The sequence below is a fragment of the Physella acuta genome, unplaced genomic scaffold, assembly GCF_028476545.2.
Source record: "Physella acuta isolate Inbredline_101_S28 unplaced genomic scaffold, ASM2847654v3 ptg002329l, whole genome shotgun sequence".
In the NCBI taxonomy this organism is placed as follows: domain Eukaryota; kingdom Metazoa; phylum Mollusca; class Gastropoda; family Physidae; genus Physella; species Physella acuta.
In genome coordinates this window covers 74,527-92,877 of record NW_026733824.1, presented here as the reverse complement: position 1 = coordinate 92,877, position 18,351 = coordinate 74,527, and the positions used below count along the sequence as shown (strand labels likewise).

Genomic DNA, 18,351 nt, shown 5'->3' with positions numbered 1-18,351 from the left:
ACTGTCACTGTATTGTTGAATGTCTTGACATGCTGTCACTGTAGTGTTGAATGTCTTGATATTACTGTCACTGTATTGTTGAATGTCTTGACATACTGTCACTGTATTGTTGAATGTCTTGACATACTGTCACTGTATTGTTGAATGTCTTGACATGCTGTCACTGTATTGTTGAATGTCTTGACATGCTGTCACTGTATTGTTGAATGTCTTGACATACTGTCACTGTATTGTTGAATGTCTTGACATACTGTCACTGTATTGTTAAATATCCTGACTGCTGTAAAACAATGGCAGACCTCTTCCACCCCACACAAATAAGATGTGAAAACGTCATTTTTAAAATTTACTTTATTTTAGCCTCCAATAAAAACAAGTTAATTAAAAAAGTCTAGTGACATTTATGCGCAATTTCCTTATGTTATCTAAAAATAGCTCTGACGTATAATGCTGGGATGCGTTCAAGCTAGAAGAACAATCGGTTTGTAGGTGTTTTTGTAATTTTAAAATTTGTGACCAAACGAGAGGATATTTTTGAAAACTTTCTTCGGCAATATTGCTCTAAATTATGGCAGGAATCGATTGGTACATGTTTCAAGTCGCTAAGTGGTCTGGTTGACGAGATATGGGCCAAAAACTGCTTTTTTTCGAGGTTTTTTGGCTTTTCCGGGAAATACATGAAAGAAACCCGGAATTTTTATGGCCTATGCTCATTCTTGTAACTTGCTTAACATAATTGCTTTTGGAACTAGTCATCGATATTGCTTCGTTGAGGAGGAGATACGACTTAAAGCCCGGACACACATTCATCCATACATTCATCCATCCATCCATCCATCCAGAAATGACGCGTTAATAAACGCAATTCTCCAGAATGGAAATTGCGCTAAAAATTAAAAACATAATTCAATTAAGAACTAATTAATGAAAATGTGGCCACTCCAGCTGAGGTGGCAGCAACACAGAGACCAGGTGCAGTTTAAGATGCCATATTATCCTCATCATCACTGGCTTGCTCATTGCTGCGTTAAGATCTCTGTGTTTTTTGTCTATCTAGGAATTATTTGATTCTGAACATGTAGTAATACACAAATTTCCCCCCTCCCAAGGACTTTCATCTATCAATGTTAATCAATGATGTTTTCCTCCCAGGATGTTTTATCTTTCAAATGTTGATCTATGGTGTTTCCCCACCCCCATGACTTTATCTTTGGTGTTTTTTCCCCAGGACTTTCATCTTCCCAGTGTTGATCCGAGGAGGCAAGCCAACTCCAATGATTCCATTTGTAATGGCTATTTTCTTTTGTGTAGTCAATGGCTATCTACAGTCCTCTCACCTTCTAAAGTTCTCACAGCTTGAGTGGGGGCCTGAATCTTATGGCAGGATAACATTAGGTGAGTTGGGGGTTTTGTTGGGGTGGGGATGGGTTGGGTTTGTGTAGGGGTGGGGATGTGTTGTTTTGTAGTAGGGGTGGGGATGTGTTGTTTTGTAGTAGGGGTGGGGGTGTGTTGTTTTGTAGTAGGGGTGGGGGTGTGTTGTTTTGTAGTAGGGGTGGGGGTGTGTTGTTTTGTAGCAGGGGTGGGGATGTGTTGTTTTGTAGCAGGGGTGGGTGTAATCACAACATTAGGTGAGTTGGGTTCATGTTGGGGTGGGGATGTGTTGTTTTGTAGCAGGGGTGGGTGTAATCACAACATTAAGTGAGTTGGGTTCATGTTGGGGTGGGGATGTGTTGTTTTGTAGCAGGGGTGGGTGTAATCACAACATTAGGTGAGTTGGGTTCATGTTGTGGTGGGGATGTGTTGTTTTGTAGCAGGGGTGGGTGTAATCACAACATTAGGTGAGTTGGGTTCATGTTGGGGTGGGGATGTGTTGTTTTGTAGCAGGGGTGGGTGTAATCACAACATTAGGTGAGTTGGGTTCATGTTGTGGTGGGGATGTGTTGTTTTGTAGCAGGGGTGGGTGTAATCACATTAGATGAGTTGGGGTTTTGTTGGGGGTGGGGGCGTGTTGTTTTGTAGTAGGGGTGTAATTTGTAATCACAACGTTAGGTGAGTTGGGATGAGGATCTGTTGTTTTGTAGTAGTACTAGTAGGGGTGTAATCACAGCATTAGGTGAGTTGGGTTCATGTTGGGGTGGGATGTGTTGTTTTGTAGCAGGGGTGGGTGTAATCACATTAGATGAGTTGGGGTTTTGTTGGGGGTGGGGGCGTGTTGTTTTGTAGTAGGGGTGTAATCACAACATTAGGTGAGAAAACATTCAACTGTAGTTTTGTGATGACGGGAATAGTCAGACGGTGGGGGCACTGGTCTGAAAATATTCAAGCCTGAATGGGACCACCCTTGTTGTTTATTACATTTAACACCTGCATGGTTGGAAATGGGGGCAAACAGTCGCCCCGTAAACATTCAACAGTCATCCGTAAAACACGGTTGGGGGGGGGGGGTCGGTCGCACGTAAACTGGATAGGGTGGGTCGGGGAGTTGGTTTTAAACAGGGGTTGGACGATGAGAGAGAGAGAGAGAGGGGGGGGGGGGGGGGTAGTAGCCTGATTTATATTCTGTTCCAACGATTCACATCAAATTCATAAGGTCTTTCCTTGTGGCTGCCTCCGTGTTCAAGCCGTAACTGGTTGTTTTCTTCCTTAGAAAGATGAAAAAAAAAATCCGCATTTGATGTTCAGTCGAAATGTGGCGTTCTGCGATGCAATAATAAAACGCGCGTATACGTACGTGTGTGTAGGGGGGGGGGGGAGGGAGGGTTCCCTTTACATACATCAACATTAAAACAAAAGCTACTCCCCCCCCCCCCCCCCTCTAGCCTAGTTTTGAGTCAACTACGTCAGCTGCTTGTTGTACCAATTACCCAGTGTAGAACTTACAAAGGGAGGTAAAATAAAATGAACATATAAATACAGGCAGGATTGTATTCCACGCGGATAGACACAGAAGCGTTGCTTTATAAAATAACGAGCCGTCCACATCTACAAGGAGGAATTAAACTTAACTCTTTCAACTTTCAGGTATCTCTTCGGGAGGCACTACCCCCTCCCCCCCTTTCCAAAATGTGCACCCTTCGCCACCCCCTCACGAAATTGAATTTATATAGAAAATATATACTTTACCAATGCATGTCCCCCCCCCCCCTCGGGAGAAAATAAGTCGGAAAGAAACATTGCTAAAATTGTTTATTTATCGATTGAACTCTATATTCATTAACAAAACCACATTAATTCAGCTGATTAAATTACGGGAAAACAAGAAGTTAAATACGGGGTTTGTTGCGCATCCAACACTGAAGGTAAACACCCACTTACCATCTAGATCAGGGGTTCCCAACCGTGTGCCCGCCTCTCACTATTCGACAGTGACAGATTTTTTTTCATAGACATTATTGAAAGGTTGAAGGGGGATGGAAATCGAAAGTTTGAGGGGGGGGGGGGGTGCAAATCGAAAAATCGAAAGTTTGAGGGGGGGGGGGGTGCTACGCCTCTGGAAGGAGTTTGTCGATTTAAAATAGGTGGTGCCCGCCTCCCTACCGATATTTTAGAATGTGCTCTAGAGTAAAAAAAAAGGTTGGGAACCCCTGATCTAGATAACCAGTGCGAACGGAAACCAAAAAAAAATTCTTCACCGACATGGACCGGGGGTAATTTTTTGTTACCTCCCGTTGATGTCTAACGAACATGGACACGGCTGTCTAGATTGTGTCCCTGATGACCCAGCTACACTTGATGGGGTCCTGTCACTTCTCTCCTCCCCACCTGTCATGTTTGTACTCAGAATTTTCTAGATATTATGTTCCACCCCCCCCCCCATCCCCTCCCCTCTCCTCTCTACTCTCTTCCTTCTTGGCGTCTGATCGAATACACTGGTACTGTTAGTCCTATGCAGGGGGGAAAAAAGGGTGGGGGTGGATGGACATGCTGTGGTCGGTTTCACGGGTCCTTTGAACTTTCTTCAACAATCAGGTTTCTTCTTTGAAATCGGCCTTTTCTTTTTGGTGGGTTTTCTAAGGCGTGGACGACCCCCCCCCCGCCCCCGCTCCCCCAACCTTCACACGAGTAGCCCCTATCGTGGTTTAATTTTTCTCAAATGGTAGCGACACCAACAGCGCAGCGGTCACACTATGGGATACCATGGGTTGTCTGATCAACCGCGCCCAGTGGCGAAACCTGTTGGATACCGGTTATAAGGTGGCCGACCCTGTTGGATACCGGTTATAAGGTGGCCGACCCTGTTGGATACCGGTTATAAGGTGGCCGACCCTGTTGGATACCGGTTATAAGGTGGCCGACCCTGTGCCCCCTTAACTGTCAAGTCAGCCAGTCGGTCATTTCTACCTTTGCCAACCCGCGAGCCTTTTGCAGTTTGATTAATCAACCTGCCAGCCATGTATAGCTTGGCCAACCTGCCATTATTTTTTACAACTAGTTTGGCCAACCGCCCGCCAACCGGCCAACCATGCTCTCTTTGGCCAACCTGAGAAACGTTTACTTTTTGATCAACCTGCCAACCATGTACAGCTTGGCCAACCTGTTTAACCAGCATTGGGGGGGGGGGGGGGGGGAGGCAACGACACCACCAACGAAACGTTTGACATGCGGGCTTAATTCAAATACTCGATGACGCACCCAGTCGCTGGCTGGCTGGTCTATTACTAGATCCGCACATTCAGGGACTCAGGCATTGTTTCAGCTCAGCAATCTTAATTAGGACACAGGTGTTTCATCGCTTGATTGACACATGTTGTTTAAACAGACGATCACCCGTGTGTATGTGTGTGTGACACACATTTAACAGCCAGTACCCACTAAATCCTTCTACAGTTACTTCCTAAACCTACAACTAATGTCCTCAAAACCCTATAAGCAGTACCCACATAACCCTATAAGCAGTACCCACAAAACCCTAGAACCAGTAATTACGAAACCCTATAACCAGTGTACACGAAACCCTATAACTAGTACCCAAAAACCCTATAACCAGTAACCAGAAAACCCTATAACAACTCTAGAACCAGTACCCACAAAACCCTAGAACCAGTGCCCACAAAACCCTAGAACCAGTACCCACAAAACCCTAGAACCAGTACCCACATAACCAGTACCCACAAAACCCTAGAACCAGTACCCACAAAACCCTAGAACCAGTACCCACAAAACCCTAGAACCAGTACCCACAAAACCCTAGAACCAGTACCCACAAAACCAGTACCCACAAAACCCTAGAACCAGTACCCACATAACCAGTACCCACAAAACCCTAGAACCAGTACCCACAAAACCCTAGAACCAGTACCCACATAACCAGTACCCACAAAACCCTATAACCAGTACCCACAAAACCCTAGAACCAGTACCCACAAAACCCTAGAACCAGTACCCACATAACCAGTACCCACAAAACCCTAGAACCAGTACCCACAAAACCCTATAACCAGTGCCCACAAAACCCTATAACCAGTACCCACAAAACCCTATAACCAGTGCCCACAAAACCCTAGAACCAGTACCCACAAAACCCTAGAACCAGTGCCCACAAAACCCTAGAACCAGTACCCACAAAACCCTAGAACCAGTACCCACATAACCAGTACCCACAAAACCCTATAACCAGTGCCCACAAAACCCTATAACCAGTACCCACAAAACCCTAGAACCAGTGCCCACAAAACCCTAGAACCAGTACCCACAAAACCCTAGAACCAGTACCCACATAACCAGTACCCACAAAACCCTATAACCAGTACACACAAAACCCTAGAACCAGTACCCACAAAACCCTAGAACCAGTACCCACAAAACCCTAGAACCAGTACCCACAAAACCCTAGAACCAGTACCCACAAAACCCTAGAACCAGTACCCACAAAACCAGTACCCACAAAACCCTAGAACCAGTACCCACAAAACCCTATAACCAGTACCCACAAAACCCTATAACCAGTACCCACAAAACCCTATAACCAGTACCCACAAAACCCTAGAACCAGTACCCACAAAACCCTAGAACCAGTACCCACATAACCAGTACCCACAAAACCCTAGAACCAGTACCCACAAAACCCTATAACCAGTGCCCACAAAACCCTATAACCAGTACCCACAAAACCCTATAACCAGTGCCCACAAAACCCTAGAACCAGTACCCACAAAACCCTATAACCAGTGCCCACAAAACCCTAGAACCAGTACCCACAAAACCCTATAACCAGTGCCCACAAAACCCTAGAACCAGTACCCACAAAACCCTAGAACCAGTACCCACATAACCAGTGCCCACAAAACCCTAGAACCAGTACCCACAAAACCCTATAACCAGTGCCCACAAAACCCTAGAACCAGTGCCCACAAAACCCTAGAACCAGTACCCACAAAACCCTATAACCAGTGCCCACAAAACCCTCAAAACTCTCCAATTCTTAATTCACTACAAACGAAGCCGCATGTCTTTAAATATAGCCTGATCAGCCTCTCTCCCTTCAATATAATCGAAAATTACATAAATCAGCTTTATTGTCGATTTAATTGCTGTTTTATTCTACAGATTTATTGACTGTTTTGTCTCACCAAATTTATTGACTGCTGTGTCTCACCAATCATATTGACTGCTGTGTCTCACCAATCATATTGACCGTTTTGTCTCACCAAATATATTGACTCTGTGTCTCACTAACCCGTATCACCAGTCGGAAAATCGCTAATTAGGTTTCTACAGAAATAACTGTCATGACGCAACCAAGGCCAACGACCACCACCTGCGGTGAAATCTGTAACCAGACTGTTCACGTCACTGAGTTAATGTTGTATCCTCTCTGTCGGGACACTGGCCGTATGGCGTGTACTGCAACCTATAAAGTGAATTAAACGGATATAATTTTAAAAATACATCATACTGATCATGAACTTAATACTTACTGTGGACGGACTGCAGCCCCTCCCCCCCCCCTCACCCTTTCCTTCCGCTGTCCAGATGATCATCTCCTTGTCAACGGCAAACAGTGTGACACTTGGGTGATCTCCCTTGCCATGCTAGGCCTAATTGCTTCTAGTTCACATAGGTCGCTCACCCAGACTGGCTTCCCTTGAATTTCTAATCTAAACACCCGACCAATGGTCCAACCAAGTAGTAGACCACTTCAGTTGTCTGATGCCAGTATTTAGACACACTACCCACTCAAACATTTGTAACATAGGTTTATTAATTTGAAACACTGACAAAAAGTAAATTAAAATGTACTATTTTTATTTTTGAAATATTTTATAGATGACAAATGCGGGGGTCATGGCCAGTGTGAGTACTCATTACTCACTTTGGCCATTCAGTACTACTAAAATGCGACCATCAGTGTTGTAAGCAATGTTCCCTCTGCGCTTTTGCGCGGCCGCGCAGTAGTTTTGAGCTGTCACGCAGTGGATTTCGTAAAATACTTTTATCCTTATAGACTTTTAGAAAACCCCACACACAAATTACACATTGCTCGCTAGCTTTTTCCTCTTAGAGTGAACATTGTTTGTAAGATCTGATGTTTTGTCTGTCTGCAGGTACCATCATCTTCCTGTCTGGAATGGCCATCAACATCCACTCAGACCATGTCCTTAGGAACCTGAGGAAACCCGGAGAAACAGATTATAAAATACCTTATGGTCAGTTTTTTTACATTTCACTCGTTAATTCTTAGTTCTTCATCAAGATTCTATTCATGGGTTCGTGGTATTTTTTATGCATTTGATTTGTTATGTTATTGCTGGCATGTTTAAAAAGTGGATTGAGGATAAAAATATGTTTGAACCAAAGAGAATTTCACTGTTTAGTATGGGACTGTTTTAATAACATAATAGAATGTGACTTTTTAGTATGATTCTTTTTAATATAATAAAAGGTGACTGTTTGATATGTGATTTTTACTTTCTCGTATACAGAGTATAGAGAAAGTATTGTAATCGTGCACAAAAATCACTTGCAATTTTGACAGTTTTGACGTATTACACCTCAGCCCTTCATCACCTCCAAAGTATAGAGGACTTATTTTAATCGGGCAAAAATTATCAATCCAGATTTATCAAAATTGTGGGGTTTTATGCGTAATCCAATCTGAAAAACTGGGCTTTGCAATTCTGTCCGTGTGTAAACACGATAACTTGAGTACCGTTACAGCTAGGTTGATAAAATTTATATATAAGTATTTTATAAAAATCGTAGATCCGTATCAACTTTTGAGCGATTTCCCATAACCGGAAGTGGTACTTTTTCTACTTTGAATTTTTCAAAAGCCTATAACTTGAGTACTATTTCAGATAGATAAATGAAATTTCACATGAAGTAAAAGATCTAATTCTCTACCTTCTGTCAAATTTTGAGTAATTTCCGTTGGCCGGAAGTACTAATTTACGCTATTTCCGATTTCTCAAAAAATACATGTAAATTTATAGAGTACTAATAATATTGTGCACTATTATGCACATTTTGTTTTGGCATTCGCTTAGTGCGCAATTCTTTTTTCTACGAGATTCTATTATATTTTTAAAAGTATAAGTAATTAAAAATCATGTCTATATTCCGAGTTATGTAAGAATATTCGAGAAAGTTTAGGGGAGATCACTCCCGGATTATTTTTTAATATAATAAAATGTGACTGTTTGATATGTGATTTTTTAATAACATAACAAAATGTGACTGTTTAGTATGTGATTTTTTAAATAACATAACAAAATGTGACTGTTTATGTGATTGTTTTAATAACATAATACAATGTGACTGTTTGACCAACCCCCAGGTGGTATGTTCAACTACGTGTCAGGTGCCAACTTTTTTGGCGAGATCTTGGAGTGGGCGGGGTTTGCTGTGTTGAACTGGTCCCTCCCAACCATGGCTTTTGCTGCTTTCACATTGTTCAATGTGGGCCCAAGAGCCATGCAGCATCACAAGTAAGTTGTCTGGCTGTGTAACCCCCATCACCTTCTTTCTGCGTTCTTAATTCTAGTCTTGAAAGGGATCCCCTCCAACACAATTAAGTATTACGTGTCAACTGGGTATGCGCCATATAGGCTGTTGACTCAGATTTCAGCCTGCTTTTCTTTTTGGATTTGCTTCCAAAGCCTTTGTCCAACCAAGAACAAACTACAAGGCAGCAGTTGTTTCATTTTGGAGTTGTCTTTCCAAAATGAGTTGCTATCCCCAACTATTCAGCCTCATCTAGCCAAGGTCTGAGACTTTTTGGTTTAACAACCATGAGCTTTATAGACCCCCAGCCCCAATCACCATCATGCATCACAAGTTGTCCGCCATCCACCATCATACATCACAGGTTTTCTGGCTGTGTAGTCCTTACCCAACATAGGGTTTAGAGCTTTGTAGGTGTGCTTGGTATTAGAAGGGATAGTGTACGCCCTCTAGTCTTTACCTTCCCTAAGTCAAGTTCTCAATCGAGCTAGGTGTACTCAGAGACACTATGAGCATGAATTGGGAACTGAACTTGACACTTTAAAGTTATCAGGCATGTGCCCTACCAGACAGCTAAGATTTGCTCCTTATGGAACATAGTGCCTCCACCATTTCCTTCTATTTCTTCCGATCCCTGGCTATTAATTTTGCCATCTCCCAAGACATCCCTGTTGGCTTCAGTTCTTCAAGAAGACTCCATCTCCAGGTCTGTCTTGGGCGCCCTCTCTTCCGCTTTCCCTGGGGGTTCCACTCAAGTGCCTGGCGTGTCACATTTGGGCGAGCTTTTCACCAGACAGTGATGCTATTCAATAACCCCTTCTATATCAGCTTTCATGTCTTATTCACCACGGCTTATACATCAACTTGTTAACATACATCATACTATGTCATACTTGTTGCTTTTATCTTTCATAAATCAACAATACATACACATAAATGTTTTCTGTATACACATCAAACATCATCATGGTCTTACGTTAGCATACATGTTTTTGTTAGTCTTCATTTTTCACACACCATTAGACTTGAAGAGCCTCCTAGATAATGACCCTCCTAATTAGTTTATCTGCTGTTCTGCTTTGATATAAGGACCACTTGACCAAGTGGTATCGTATATGACTGCTATTATGTCTTGAGTTCGAATCCAGGTTTAAGTCCGTAGAACATCCCTTACTCCACCCATCTCTGATGGGTACCTGACTCATGTTAAGGAAAGTAAAGGTAGCAGGGCATAGTGCTGACCACTATCTCATATGCCAAGGTTATAGGAGAAACAAGTGAACTCTACTTAACCTGCCACATAGACCATCAGATTTAAATGGGAACTTTGCTTTTATTATAATATTACTCACAAAGATGACATGTATCTCTTGTCTTGCAGGTGGTACCAGAAGAAGTTTGAGAAGTACCCCAAGTCCAGGAAGGCGCTGATTCCATTTGTCTTATAGGAGTTTAGGCCTGCTACAGACAGGGGCTGTAAGGGAGCACTCTTGTTTACTTTGTGTTTAAGTCAACTGCAGGTCAGAGGTCAATATTTGTAACATACTAGATCATTGGATGATTCCTATAAGTTAGAGTTAGGGGTTAGGTTTTAGTTAGTAGACATCTGACGAGAGAGGTCATGACTTTGTCACACACCACTTGAATTTGTATCGTCCCAGTGACTTAAGAAATAGATGGCTCACATGACTTTGGTTTTTTTTGTCCTGCATTTTTGGTTCTAATTTCTCTGTCTTTGATCTAAACATGTTTGAAATTAACCTTGTGTCACTTGGTGTGTTGATTGCAGACAGGAGGTTAAGCTATATAGGGCTTCATTTAAAGTCTTGTCTCATAGGGACTACATTTAAAGGCTTGTCTCATATGGACTTCATTTAAAGACTTATCTGATAAGGACTATATTTAAAGACTTGTCTCATATCATCTGTTTAAATTTAAAGAATTGTCTCAAATGGGCTACATTAAAACTTTCAAAGAATAAAAAAGTATCATGTTTAGCTATACATTTTCTAATTGAACATACAATTATAGATGGATACATTTTAAGTCCATATGATGAAGTTGGCTTTGCAATTTGTGTTTGGGCATTAAACTTGTGTATTTATGCAAGCAAACGACCTATCCCATGTTTTTTTTTGTTGTAACCCAAGATGCATTCATAATATAATAACCATTTACAGACTAAGATTTTTTCATAGTTTAAAGTAAAATTCTTTTACCTGACTGAAATAAGAAACAACACAATATTTTTTTTTATTTTTACAATTTTGTTTCAATTTTTTATAATACAAATGGCAAGTTGTAAATTAAAGAAAAAAAAAACATGTTTGCATAATATGTAGATTTACTTCTGTGTGTTCTGAAAAATTTCTGCATAATTTTTTTTAACCCAAGTGCTAGCTGTGGCAGCAATTTAATTATTTTTTTTTTGGACCCAACAATTTTGGTCATTCCTGTTGATATATGGTTTTGGTTATGCAAAAATGAAATACATTTGTTCCTAATATATTTATGCATTGCTTCAGATGAAATAAATTTTTGTTGAGCCTGAAGATGGATGTCGATGTATATTTTGTTATTTTCTGGCTACAAATGTGGGGCTACTAACATTTTAATTTGTTCCACTGATTTTTTTACAATTCCCTGTGTTGCATTTAACTTTTTAATAGCTAAATACTTATTTATACAATAATTTTGTGTCATTTTGTTTTATGTGATAAATTGTGTCAGTTGTGTTTATTGTATGTAAGATGGAATAAAAATCTGCTGAATCACATTGTTCTGTGTTGGCACTAGGTTTCTTTTTGTTGTTGATGCAAGTTGTTTGTTTCTTCTTGCTAGTGATGTGTTGGTGTTATTTCAATAACATGGTACCAGCTAAGTAAAACAAGGTACCCTATAACATGGTACCAGCTAAGTAAAACAAGGTACCAGCCAACTATAACATGATACCAGCCAACTATTACATGGTACCCTATAACATGGTACCAACAAAAATAACATTGTACCAGGCAACTATAACATGGTTACTAGCCAACTATAATGCGGTACCAGTTAACTAAAACATGGTACCAGCTAACTATAACATGGTACCAGTCAATTATAATATGGTACCAGCCAACTATAACATGATACAAGCCAACTATAACATGATACAAGCCAACTATAACATGGTACCAGCTAACTATAACATGGTGCCAGCAAACTATAACATGGTACCAGCTAACTATAACAAGGTACCAGCCAACTATAACAAGGTACCAGCCAACTATAACAAGGTACCAGCCAACTATAACAAGGTACCAGCCAACTATAACAAGGTACCAGCCAACTATAACAAGGTACCAGCCAACTATAACAAGGTACCAGCCAACTATAACAAGGTACCAGCTAACTATAACATGGTACCAGTTAACTATTATTTATAACATAGATGACGACACACTTTTGCATTTTAAAATGTAATGTTAGAGACTTACTTTTATCCTTACTTCGCTTTTCTAAAAGTCAGTTTTTGTATACTGTAATAGAAATTGATGAATATACTCAATTAGGGGACGGAGTGGTCTAGCGGTAGAGAGCTGGACTGCTAAGACTGCCAACCTGTAAGTCTCAAGCTCGAATCTGGGGTTAAGTCAGTAAACCAGCACTGATGTTCCTAACTCACGTGAGGGTAATTAAAGGCGGCCGGGCATAGTGCAGACTACACTATCTCTTCATATGCCGAGGCCACAGAAACAGGTGAACTCTACTTCACTTGCCCCATAACTGGCAGGTTTGAAAAAGAACTTTACTGTACTCAATGTTCACCAAGAACAGTACATATTTTAGAAAGGAAATCTGTTTTAAAACCCAAAACTGCAGTGTGGAGTGAAGTGTGACGTAATTTTAGGCAATCTTCGACGATGGGGAGGGGAAAGGGGTAAACGCGTCCCAAAAAAGCGTGACAATAGTCTATAGATTTGTTTCATATTGTTATAGATTTGTATCAGTTGTTTCCCATTTAGAAAATTCAATGAGACTAGGGGATACAAGCTATAACTTTATTCCTAAAATGTGTTAAAAACACAGGAAATATTTAATGCTACAAAATAGAATAGTTAATTGTTTATAAGTGAGTACTAAAGTTTTCTGTAGCTTTTAGATAATTTGAGTAATTCATTGAATTATATAATGATTTGAGTCTAATTTAAATAATAAACAATGGCACAATTAAATACTTAATATTTCGATTAGCAAAATATTCATCGTACTGTTAATATATTGATCAACCACCACAATGTTTTCATTCTTGGCTTATTGAAAATGTGTAGCTTGGATTACACATAAACAAGAAATGGGGCACGAAGAAGAAGAAGAGCATCATTCAGCATCACCCCAAAATAGTGGAAATTTCAAGTTTCAGAATGTTGCAATGGCTTTATTTAAAGTTTTCGACGGGCAAGTGACTTTTGTACGAGCGAAGGTGGTGTTACCTATTCAGAGCAGGAACCAAACCAAGTATTATCACAGGCGTGTCAATAGGGTCCCAACAGTTTGCATCTATAAAGCTGACCAGCAGTTCCACAGAGACAGGGTGGTTGACAGCGATATTGTCAGGATTCTGAGGCAAAGAAAGATTGAATACTATGCGTGGGAAGGTCCTGATAAAAAATACAAATGTCAACAGATTGAAGAAGATTATAACCAGGCGGCTGATAACTGGTTCATCAAATATGGTGATATGAGAAGCGAGCGAGGTGCTTTAGAGGCCTACATGAAACAGAAACATAGACTTATTTGGGAGAGAAGGAATCCAGGTAAAAAAATTACACTGAATAAATAGTTCTATTCAAGATACTAGTTTTTAAATAAATGAACTAATGAGAATGTGTATACTCGCTGTTGATGTCAAGTCTATGAAAACGTAGTTGATTAAAAGAAAAAAAAATTGTGTTAACAGTTCAATCTGATTAGCCAATATTTTTATTTTCATTATTGATTCAACTGACCTAAAAATAAGGACAATTAAAGCAATTTTCCTGTTATAAAAACATTATTCATCTTGTTTTCAGTGCTTTAGTTTTCAAAATAGCCATGTTTTGAAACTTTTTTTAACTTGCTGATTTTCAGTTGAATAAAAATGTGTAACCTGTCAAAAAAAAAAAAAATTGAAATTTGTACTTTTCTGTAATTTTCAATAATAAACTAATCGTTCAATAAAAAATATTTAAAGAACTAAAAATACAGAAAAAGACTGAAAAATATATAAGTAAGCACCACTATTAAATAACTTAAAGAAAAGGGTCTCTTAGAATTTTTGTTAGGGTATTCAAAACAACAAAGCGACCCACGCTTTTCTTTAGTTACTTAAATAATGGTGCTTAATCGTGTTTACGAATTCTAACAAAATAATTTGGCATTACTTCCCTTTGACTAGATCTCGAACCAAATATTTTGTCCTCACTTGGAAGGTTCAAGTGCCATCCCCCCCCCCCCCCTCTCTGAAAGCCCTGAATAAAACCCCGAATACGTCTCGTTTTAATCAAACATTTAATATATTACAAGGGATAGCAATCCATGATACTGGACTAATTTGCACAAATTTGCACAGAGGCGTCGCGAGGCGGGGTTGGGGGTGCGGGAGACACCACTTAAGGGGTGACACTGTGACACCTTGGCGAAAACTGACAAAATATATAGAAGAAATATGCTTTTTGTCAATTCTATTAAGGGTTAATCCACATGTATTAATAACTGACTATAAACAACCATCTTTTCTACTGTGCACACTTTAAAACTATCACCCGGAGGAGGCGGGGTGACACCAACTGCAAAATTTACAGAGGAAAGTAGGTTTTGTTGAGTATTTGGAGTAACTGATACGTTAATCAAAGACCGGGAGGGGGGCGACACTAAAATGTAATAATTTACGATGTAAACCATCTTTTCCACTTGAATTAATAGTTAGATTAATATAATGCAACACATTAGTCCAGCAGTACAACACACACACACACACACACACACATATATATATATATATATATATATATATATATATATATATATATATATATATATATATATATATACTTTGCTTCTTGACAGTGGGGGGGGGGGGGTGACACCACGAAGTGCCGCACCGGGTGACACCCGACCTAGCTACGCCACTGGATGGGCGTTCGTTATGTTTTATATATGTTACCCTGGGCGTCCGTGCAATGAGTATTGTACCCTAGACTTTTTAAAAAGTTGAGTACGCTAAGTTATATACTTAATGTCAAAAAGAAAAAGGGAAGCTTTGGGATTTAGCATGCAGGTTCCTCTGGCGTCAGTCAGCCAATACCTAAGGCTAAGCCAATAAAAGTTTCCTGATTTCTTTATGATCCGTATAGGATTTAGTGTCAGCATCGTCTTTTTAAACAGAGCTTTTAAAACTTACATAGTATATTTATTAATATTATTGGGAGAACTCAGCCATTGTTTGGTCCCAAGTTCTGAATGAGAAAGGAAGAGGGCCTTGTGTTTGGGAGTTGTAATATTTACTGTTTATGAATTTAAAAAGAAATCTATTTTTCTATATATAAAATTCTCTCCATGGAGGGACCACGCAGGACACCACCACGTAAGCACGCGAGGACCGACACCTCCCACGCTCTCCTACAGGCATACCGCTACCACCCCCACTCACCAGTCTGTGGTGGCTGAGGATGAGAGAACATTCTTTCTAGAGAAAAAAAAATTTGCCTCGTCTAGGTGGTGTATTTATAGAATGTGTGTACACGTTGACGACATAAGACAAAATTTTGTGTGTGTGTGTGTGTGTGTGTGTGTGCGAGTGTGTGTGATTGTGTGTGTGTGTGTGGTGATACTAGTTATCGGACCATGCCCCACTCATTTAGTCAAATATGGCATCTAGAGAGACTAAACTTTTTTTTTAATAAACACATCAACGACGACTCGGTTGGACGATAGAGTGCTAGACTGCTAACCCGAAACTCTCGAGTTTGAATCCCGGACTCGAGCCCGTAGGTCATTCTTGGGTATAACCTAATGAGTACCTGCCCTACGTTAGGAAAAGTAAAGGCGGCTGGGCATAGTGCCAATGAAACTATTACTTCACATCGCGCTTACATGAGTAGATGAGTTCGACTTCACTAGCCTCATTGACCCATGTTGGAATGGGTAACTACTACACCAGAGATGGGAAATAACCCATTAAAAATTATACATGTACATAGGAAAATAGAAACGGCTTGCTGGGTAGTAGACTAGTAAATGGGAAAAGGGAAGAAACTCATGTTTCAACATCCAAAATAAGTATATATATATATATATATATATATATATATATATATATATATATATATATATATATATATATATATAATAAAATATATAGGTCTATAATTCAAGAGTAACGGGTACCAACGGCTAGTAGAATAGAATCTCAGAGAAAAAAGAATTGCGCACCAAGTGACTAGCAAACAATATGTGTGTAATAGTGCGGACTATTATTAGTGTTGTGAAGTGAGTTCTGCACAGGGTCGATGTTTAAATGATAACGTACAAATACGACAACGATCCAATAGAAAGTAAGACAGGCCAGCGTTGATATATTTGTTAGTTTAATTGGACTCTTAAAATACACCACGGACACGACTAAATCTACAATGAGAGACGAGGACACTCACACACTAACACCACAGGACGAAGACTAAAAATAAGACTTCCACACCCTAGCGCAACAAAACCAAGACCTGAAGAAAGTCTACCGTCCCCTTGAACGAAATAGAATTTAATAGAATATATATTCTTTCACCAGGGACCGCCACGTACCCGCTAAAATTTAGTCCTCCTCCCCCCCCCCCCCCCGAAAATTTATGTGCACCCCCCCCCCCTCCTCTCCTTGGAGATAAAGTCTAAAAGAAACACTGGTTGCACTGACTAAAGTTAGACCAGATATCTATAATATAGACCCGTTTCCTACTTTTGGTCGCTGAAACTCAATCATGCGGGACCGGAATAATAGGACTGGTAAGTAGGTCACCAACCAGTTCTGTGGCTCATGTAGGTTTTATTGAGCCGTAGAATTGGTTGGTGATTACTTACCAGCCCTATTGCCGGAAAAAAAACTCTGAATGCAACTTTTGTCAAATTTGAATTTAGGTGCAATGTTTAAGGGTATGACTACCACTGTATTTAGTATCAATGTGCAGTAGTTGCTTGTGTATCAAGGTTATCAAGGTATTGTGGTAAAGTTTAGCGTCAATATACAAAAATAAACCGGGAGTGATCTCCCCTAAACTTTCTCGAATATTCTTATATAAAACAACAGGGGATGGGAACTCGGGCTATTGACATGATTTTTAATCCATTTTAAATACTTCAAGTTTTAAAAATAGAATAAAATCTCGTAGACAAAATTATTGCACGCCAAGTGAACTAGTGAACGCCAAATAAAAAAGTGCACAATAGCGCGCAATATTATTAGTACTTTAAAAATTTACATTAGTTTTTTGAGAAATCGGAAGTAGCGTAAATTACTACTTCCGGTCAACGGAAATTACTCAAAATTTAACAGAAGGTAGAGAATTAGATGTTTTACTTACATGTGAAATTTCATTTATCTATCTGAAATAGTACTCAAGTTATAGGCTTTTGAAAAATTCAAAGTAGGAAAAGTACCACTTCCGGTTATCGATTTTGATAAAATACTTATATATGAAATTTCATCAACCTAGCTATAACGGTACTCAAGTAATCGTGTTTACACACGGACACACACACAGACACACAGACATACGGACAGAATTGCAAAGCCCAGTTTTTCAGACTGGATTACGCATAAAACCTCTTAATTTTGATAAATCTGGATTGATAATTTTTGCCCGATTAAAATAAGTCCTCTATACTTCGGATGTGATGAAGGACTGAGGTGTAATACGGCGAAAATTGTTAAAATTTCAAGTGATTTTTGTGCACGATTACAATACTTTCTCTATACTTCGTGTATACGAGAAAGTAAAAAAGTAGAATGACGTTATTGATGGTTGAGTGAAAAATATAATTAAGAATCGATTGCCGAAAACCATACACATTAATAATGACGTCATTGATAATAGAGAAAAAATTAAATGTCTAATTTAATATGCTAATTTTAGAAACGAATGTATATATACAAAAGTATTATATATAGTAAGCGTTTGTATCAGAATTAATGTTGTGGTTATTAGATGTTTAATGTTTTGTATTAAGTTAAATTTCCTGATACGGTTAAAATGCCGATTCTAGACAAAAATCCTTTTTCAATGACATTTTTTGTTTCCAGAAAAATGTAAAGTTTAAGTGGTGTTTTTGGTTTTGTTAACGGTTTCGGTTTAGAGAAAAAGAGAACATTATTAACCTAGCACCCGTTGTATATCT

General features: G+C 39.5%; 2 protein-coding genes across 2 annotated transcripts; both read left to right on the top strand.

Moving 5' to 3' along the window:
- Positions 1-1,228: 1,228 nt before the first annotated feature.
- Positions 1,229-11,719, top strand: LOC131932948 (3-oxo-5-alpha-steroid 4-dehydrogenase 1; the record flags this gene model as incomplete). Its single annotated transcript, XM_059289837.1, is given in 4 exon segments — positions 1,229-1,395; positions 7,545-7,646; positions 8,777-8,927; positions 10,325-11,719. Coding segments are annotated over 4 exon segments (487 nt in total), but the record flags the coding sequence as incomplete, so codon positions are not given.
- Positions 11,720-13,279: 1,560 nt separating this feature from the next.
- On the top strand, positions 13,280-13,847 carry LOC131932949 (NADH dehydrogenase [ubiquinone] 1 beta subcomplex subunit 10-like). Its single transcript, XM_059289838.1, has one exon. It carries the CDS (start codon positions 13,280-13,282, stop codon positions 13,766-13,768), a length of 489 nt encoding a protein of 162 aa, XP_059145821.1. The 3' UTR covers positions 13,769-13,847.
- The last annotated feature ends 4,504 nt before the right edge of the window (positions 13,848-18,351 follow it).

Coding starts and splice junctions, on each gene's coding strand:
- LOC131932949 (XM_059289838.1), top strand. CDS start 13,280: ATGGGGCACGAAGAAGAAGAAGAGCATCATTCAGCATCACCCCAAAAT.